Source organism: Brachyhypopomus gauderio, chromosome 7 (genome assembly GCF_052324685.1).
Source record: "Brachyhypopomus gauderio isolate BG-103 chromosome 7, BGAUD_0.2, whole genome shotgun sequence".
NCBI lineage: Eukaryota > Metazoa > Chordata > Actinopteri > Gymnotiformes > Hypopomidae > Brachyhypopomus > Brachyhypopomus gauderio.
The window spans coordinates 7,029,948-7,037,919 of NC_135217.1; the positions used below are offsets into that span (position 1 = coordinate 7,029,948).

General features: G+C 44.2%; 1 protein-coding gene across 1 annotated transcript; it reads left to right on the plus strand.

The window, feature by feature from the left end:
- Window positions 1–3,295: 3,295 nt before the first annotated feature.
- gas1b (growth arrest-specific 1b) lies at window positions 3,296–5,135 on the plus strand. Its single transcript, XM_077011266.1, has one exon. The coding sequence runs from the start codon at window positions 3,849–3,851 to the stop codon at window positions 4,635–4,637; it is 789 nt and encodes a 262-aa protein (XP_076867381.1). The 5' UTR covers window positions 3,296–3,848; the 3' UTR covers window positions 4,638–5,135.
- Window positions 5,136–7,972: the final 2,837 nt, after the last annotated feature.

A 7,972-nucleotide genomic window follows, 5' to 3' on the forward strand; every position in this document is an offset into this window, starting at 1 on the left:
CACAATTCTAAAGCATCAGCTGACAGCACAGATTACTCCCTGACCAAAAATTGTCCTCTTGTGTGTCTTAATCAAATCTCTCTCTCTGTCTCTCTGATAGGCTTTCATACAGAGCTTCTTAAGATTCATAAGCAACAATCACAACGAATGCTGGTATTTCCAGAACGACTACACCATAAGTACTGTGTTCTCGGACCGATTTGTCACAGTAAATTCACAAGGCAGTTTGGCTGAATCATGTAAAGGCTCAGATCAGATTCTGCATAGAAAAAGCAGAAGGAATGTCCAACATCTACTCTGTAGACTTCAGCACATGGTTCCCATATTCTGAGCTTCAAGTGGGCTCTCTCGGCACAGACCTCAGGACAGACGCAACAACTCATTCTGAAACATTTGTCTAAGAAGTGAAAAAGAAAGCAGACTGTTAAACAAACACAGCACAGTGAAAAAAAAGCGAATGGGGGGAGGAAGGGGGGGGACTGAGAGACTGTCAACAGCTGTTTCCATTAAGGCAGAGAGAAAGAAAGACAGCGCCTCAGCCAGACGATTTTGGCAACCTCCCCATATCTGTTTTCCGGCTCTATGCCGTCTGGGAGCTTTGAGGGATGAGGGAGGGTCTCGTGAATCCACTTTTGGCAACAAGGACCCAGTATGTGTAATCAGTTGTGACAGGGCTGGAGACGCAGAGACTGCTGGCTTGCCTGGGAGAGACAGAGCAACTTGTGCATCTTGTTTCCACAAACGTCTGCATTCCGTTCTGGAATTGTTATAATAAGTTGTTACTGGGAGCCACCATGTACACCCCGGTTATTTCAAAAGAGGGGAGGAACAAGCCTCTATTCTAAAGAATGGCAGTCATCATGCTGTATCGCTTCTGCTTTTAGTTTTCTTTCTCATGTCCACCAGTGGGGTTAAGTCATTTCAGCCATGTTTCAACAGATAGAGCATTTGGCACATAGTCCTAGCTACAGGATTAGCAATTAAGCCTTTGTTTTGTGCAAATTCCGCAACCTTGTTAGTCGCAGAGAATCTATTACGATGAAACCCATTCCAGGAGTTGTGACACAGGGTTCTGTGTTTGAGTGCAGTCATACACAAATTAAGATAGAGAGCAGCTGTCTGGTCATGCAATCAGACTTTATTTGCAAGAGGGAAAGACTGGGTCCAGAACTGGCCTGGCCTGCAGCCAACACTGACGCTACTGGGGCAGAATTTCAGCTGCATGGTACACTCTCTCGTTTCAGAATCCAAACGAATAATGAGCATGCGGAGTGTAATCTTATCGAACATCCCGCTCCCAACCCCTCGTGTTAACATCAACCACTCACCCACACTCTCTGTTTCAACATACATACTCGAATCCTGAGCACCATTTTCCACAAGCAAAATTAGGATTTCAACAAATCATGCTAAACAGGTCAGCCATAACGACTAGGGGAAATACTGACTTCTGAGAGAGCCCCCCTACCCCCCTCTCTTTCTCTTTCTCTCTCTGTCTCTCTCTCTTTCCGAAGAAGGGAAATGCCAACTTCTAGCAGTGCTTGTAGCAGAAAATCAAACAGCTTCCTCCTTTGTGTAAGAGTTTCGGGTGCCTGGCACAGAACCCCTGTGTGGCCATAGAATATTTTCTGAAACATGCCAGTTCCCCACTTCTGGCACCATGTTGGTAGAGTTTGGAGCAGATCAAGGGTATGGCGGTTTAAGAGCCAAAGGACCAAATGCACTGTTTATAATGAGTGAAATGAACACATAATGAAAACCATCAACTCATCAGTATATACTGATTGTTCTAAAGAGTGGTGCCACCTTTCTGTTAACAAACTGTATACTCTCCAAACATATTGACTGATTTTTTATTTTTTAAAGACTAGACCAGCCTTCATAAATCGCTTCATAGTTCTGACTAGTGTTGCTGTTCCTGGAGTATCAGAATGGGTGGGCCTCTTTGGGTTGAGTACTGCTACACCATACGCCACTTGGTTAGACGCAACAACACTGAACAGGAACATGGGGGCAAAATCAAAACCTGTGGGGCAAATCACTATGCATTTCCTTTGGCTTAGCTCTGAGATCCTCTCTTGTCATTTGTAGATTAAAAATAGAGCGATCTTTGGGTGGAGACGACATGCATTCCTGAGGCTCTGTCCTCTTAAACTTGACAGGCTTCCATGGTTTTAGCATTTTAAAATTCAGGAGGCATCTGTGTAATGAACACTTTCATTACCAGCTCTATGGCTACCCATGTAACGGCAGACTGCAGGATGACATGACTGAAGCTGCTTTTTGGTGGAGCACAGGACAGTTTCATGTGCTCCATACTGACTGAGCCTGACTCTTCTAAGCTCCTGGGTTGTAAATGCGTCAGTCTCTCAGATTGCAGAGGAATGTCAACCGTGATAATGCCCCTGGGGCAAATTTTAAGGGCACTGCACCACCCCCACTCTCCCCAAACTTTGAAGGCAATAGAATATTCAGGTTTTTTTTCCCTCTCTCTCTTTAGAATATGTGTATGTAGGCCAAGGAATTATGAACTTACATAGGCGCTTCGACAATGAGTAGATCATAGCATTATGGTCTGTGGAGAAGGTTACAAGCAGACAGGGCTGTTGTGGAGTTAGAAGAACAAGAATGTGCAAAGCCATGTGTTGCATGTGTAGCTCCTACTTCAGCCCATAGGGAGGCAAAGTGACCGAAAGGTTTGTACAAAACTCTCATGCACTGGAGTCTAAATGTGATGGAGAGCCCATGTCAGGAGTCCATTTCAGCATCAAGACAGATGCAGTATAAGATTCCTGTGTCTAGATTTATACTATCTAACCTGCTATCAGCATATGACTAATTACAAATCCTTGACTCCCTGTGCATATTGATGAAGGTCTAGACTTAAAAGTATATCTTTTCAACTTCAAAACAATTTAATCTAAACTCATCTGAAGTAATGAATAACGGATGGCCTATGAAACAACTGATTTTATACTTATCTTATTGCAAGTTTAGGTTACCATTAAATTGGGTCGACTAGGTATTAATAAAAAAAAAACGTTTTCTAGAAGCCGTTCTAGAAAAAACAAGTTATAACGTTTAGTCAAATGCAGTTGTTTTCCTAAAAAGCCGGATGGCGTGAGGCGTGCTCTGATGACTCAGTGAGATAAGACGTGAAATTACTGTGGCTGAAAGAGATATGAAGGGAAACCTTAGAAGATCCCCTTCCCCCTACCAGATTCCCAAACGTTTTCGTCACGTCTCTGACCTCAACATCCCCGCCCTCCACATGACGTGGAAATAACAACACCGTACCGAGACCAATGGTAGAGACCAACAGTAGCCCATACACCCACTCCCAACTTCTGGGGGAAACCAGACAAACTCCCAAGGAAGCGTTTATTGATCTAACTGAAGTTAAGTTTGTGTAATTTAGCATTTCTAGAATTGATCCGTGTGTGGAGAAGAGTAATTAAGCAGTAAACGTGGACGGAGTACTCTCGAACCTGCGCAAAGGGGCAAATCTTTTCATCGCAAGAACCGTGATCGTCGCTGCGTGACGAATTGCCATGTGAGCTGCGATGAAGATGAGCGCATCCAGCTCATAACCACGACGAGCGATGAAATGTGACGGATTTAAGGAGATCGCAGGATGTAAGGTTCGCGTATGACATACGTCCGTTGCGATTGTGAATGTAAAAAAAAGACAAATGTCCACATCCTCTCGATTTAGTTGGACTACAAAACGTGGATGGACGGCGCGAGAAGAACAAAGTGGACTTCACTGAAAAGTTGACATGGATGTGAGCTGACAGCATAAATAAAACGGGGGTCGTGCAACAGGGTTTCTGTTGAAACACCGAGCGATGGCTACGTGTGCTTTCGTACGGGTCACTCAGCGGCCTCGGGTACTGATCTGGACTATTGCCTTTATGGTGGTTTGTTTGGGTTGTTCGGCCGTGGCTTCTCCGGCACACGGCAATCCTCTGATATGCTGGCAGGCTATAATGAAATGTCAAGGAGAACCACAATGCCATTACGCTTACACTCAGTATATGCACGCTTGCGGACCGGTGATTAACGGGCATAAAAAGAGGTGTCCGAGTCACTGCATCTCGTCCATCATACAGCTGAACCTCACGGACAACGGCCCGGGGCTGGAGAACTGCGAGTGCGCCTCCGACCCACTTTGCAAGAGCACCAAACGCGCAATCGAGCCGTGTCTGCCCAAAATAAGGCACACGGGCTGCACCGAAGCCCGCAGAGACTGCGAGAAGGACCCGGAGTGCGGGACCGCCATGCGGGACTACCTCTACCACTGTCGCAAACTTTTCGGAGGCGAGAGGTGCTCGGACGACTGCCGACGGGTCATCACGCGCATGCGCAGCGTGCCCAAGGCGCAGCTGCTGGACACCTGCGTGTGTGACGGCACCGAGAGGACAATTTGCGAGTACGTGAAGGTCAGCATGAGGAACTTGTGTTTTAACTCGCCCGACGGATATGCGGGCAGCGGGTTTTCGGACGACGAAGACGACCCGGAGAACGATTATGAAATGGAGGATTATGTGGAAGAGAGTAAAGCAGGTGGTGCTTCCGGACCGCGCGGTGCCGTCACGGTGACGTCCACCATTTTAGCTCTTGCGTTTCTGCTCTAGTACACAGGAGCAAAGACCCGGGTTTTTGTTTTAAAGCATGGTCTATTTATCGTTTCGTTCGCCCCCTCGGTTTGTGAGACGTGTTCAGAGCACATCTTCGCAGTTTCGCACTTTTCAAAAGTCCATATCGATCGTTATTCGGAGACGCCGATGACCGATGGAAAGGTGTCGCGAACTGTCCACTAACGTCCAGTGGGGACATGGTCTCTCTTAAAGACTTCAGGGTAGGACATGCAAGAAACGCAACTTCGGACTTTTGTGCAGAGAATTCGAATAAGCGTGAAGAGATTATTAGAAAAGAAACCAGGAAAATATATTTGTATTACATACAAAAGGTAAAAGGGAAGTCTATTTTTGTAAAGGCTTCCGTATAGGCAGTCAGGCTACAAGGATATCTTGTGTATATTTGTGTGGCGTTCCTGCTACATTGTACAAATTCTATTTTTCAAAGATTGAAATTCAATACAGTAATGATTTGTTAAACTGTGGATGTAGTGTTCTTTTTTGAAAGCACAATTTAGGAAATGTTTGATTTACTTTCCTTAATCTGCTTCTTCATCAACATTGCAAGGAAACATAAACAACAAACAAACAAAGCATCCAGGTCAGCCCACCATGGGTTCTTAGGAGCACACAAGTTTGTGGTTGGTCCGTACCTCCTGATGAACATCACACCAGCCACTCGTAGTGTTCAAGGACATTTCTTGGCTGTTTCTCAGTCTGCACAGAGAAGCAGTCTGTGATTGCATTGTTCATACACCAACCACCAGCTACTATCAACACACTGCCAGGTTACTTGAGCACGTTATCAGGTCTAAGTGCTCCAGGCCAGAGCTGAAATTAAATTTCTAGTTGATGTGCACAGTGCAGTTGACTAGGTTTCCAAAGCATGTATATTTTAATAAGCAGCAACTGCTGTTCTGTTTAAACTCTAAACTTGAACTTAAACTTCTGTTTAAACTATAAAGTTTGAACAGGTTGGAGAACACTTGTCCTTCTGGCATATGGAGGCAACCAACAATGTATAACCACTTTGGATCTTCAGAAAGATGTGTGATTGGCCAGTGATGGAGCAGGTCACTGTCAATATTTTGTACCTTTTCCAACAATATTTTGGTGTAAATATGTTTCATCTTTGAATAACACTAAATAGTAAATAATTTTACCGATAAAATTATTTACAGATTACAGATTAAATTACATCTGGGGCAGGAGAGGAGACGGATATGTGGGAGTGTTTGTGCACTTGACCTTGTAAACATAAATGTTTACAGAAGCAGTAAGTGTTGGTTCCTGTTAAACATTAAGGGGAGGTGTGTGTGTGTGTGTGGGGGGGGGGGTGTCTTTGAAGGGGATCAGAGTTGAGAGCGGAGCCAAGAAGTGCCTGGGCTGGTTCATTTGTCCTGAGCTGGAGTGTTTATTTAAAGTCTTTGCTAACGCCAGAGGAGGGAAAGCTGTGTTCGCATGAATGAAATCTCAAGTGGCCATCACAAATACCGCTCGGTGGTGTGCTGTTGCTACTGCGCGTGTGTGTGTGTGTGTGTGTGTCTGTGTGTGCGTGCGTGTGTGCACACAAGTGTGCATGTGCATGGGGGTCCATCAATTATGTCACATTGTTGCTGAAAATTTGTATTCGGGTAAATGTTAAAAGTTTTCATCAGACTAATAATTGATATTCATAGAGGATACATTTAAAAAAAGTGCTTACAGAAAACCTTAAGATGTTATTTAAAATTTGATCCTTACAAACCTCCTAAAATGTTAACGCTAATCTTAGCTTAGACATGAAAGATAAACAGGACTTGCAGGATTGTGTTTTTTTTTTACCGCTTTTACCACATATCGGTTCTCTTGAGAAGTCTTTTTAAGTTATGTGTGGGGGGGACCAGTCTGGTCTCTTGGAGACGACGCAACTCGTAGCTAGGTCGTTTGGAGTTTCTCATGTCACAGGAGGCGCAAGGATCCAAAATGGCAGCCGTAATGTTTTCCCCTCCATTGTGCAGAAGAGGGAGGACCAGAGCCCTCAGGCTAAGTGAATGGAAGAGAAGGCGAGTGGCACTTGTGTCATGCTAATGAAAGACACACAATGGCACTGCCGTACAATGACCTGCCACTTCATTCAGGCTGTCTGCTAGCTGATGGCTTCAGAGCAAACAGAGGAAGGAAGGAAACTTGGAAATGCTTGCGATGGGGCACTGGAATGTTTTATTTCACTTAGCATGAAGAGTGAAAATGTGTCTTGTCATGAAATAAAACATGTGGGTTATTACATATATGTTTTATGATTAGTGATAGTCCAACTTTGCACTAACAGATCAGAAATTTGTTTAATTGCATCATTTCTTCCCTGATCATCAAATATTAATTGTAGTGCTTGAGGATTACACTCACTGAAACCATGTGCAACTTCATAAATATAAAGAACCTAACCAGTTCCTGAGTGAACATTTGAGTTTCTGAATGACACACTTCATGGGATTTTTCTCAGATCTGTACTGCCATATCGGAGCCATTTTTTTGAGTTTTGTTTATGAGGGGGACCTAATACTAATACTATTACTCACGGACGTAGTTTTGGGGGGGACGGGGGGGACATGTCCCCCCCACTTTTTCAAAAGCCGGTTTTGGTCCCCCCCAGTTTTTACAGTTAAAACCAAATATTTAAGTAGCGACGAAGTCATGTCCCCCCCACTTTTTAACGGTTAAAAAACCAATATCCAAATAGCGACAAATCTAGCACTAGGATCATGCAGCACCCCCCCCGCTCAACAGTTCGCCACGCCACCCCAGGTTGTGTCCCCCCCACTTATGAAATCAAAACTACGTCCATGCTATTACTAATACTAATACTTCTCCTATTCCAGCTCTGCTGCCCTCGTTTCTGAGAAGAGATGCTAGCAGGTGCTGCAGAATAAAGTAAGATTGGGCCTGACATTCCAAGGGTGTTTAAAATAGTTAATTCAGAGTTATTGGACCTTAGATAGATGTGGTATGCTTAACGGTTTAAAAAAGAAAAGAATTTCAAATAATTATGATCAGTGAGTTGGAAAACTCCCATAAGCCCGTGACAAGGAGTCTGTGTTGCTTCAAGGACATGTATCTGTAAAAGGGGATCATTGTTTTTACACTGACATTTGTTTTTTGTTTTTTTTTTATTCCTCAGTTCCTAGAATGAGAGTTCTTTCTTTGTGTGGAAACCTTTTTCTTCTATTGACTAAGAGTGTGTCTTTGTGGGACAACCATAAACAAGAGTGCTTGGGCACTGGGCCATGGGACTCTTTAACACCTCTAAGCACCATTTCGGCTATGGAGCGAAGGATAAACAAACCGGGCCA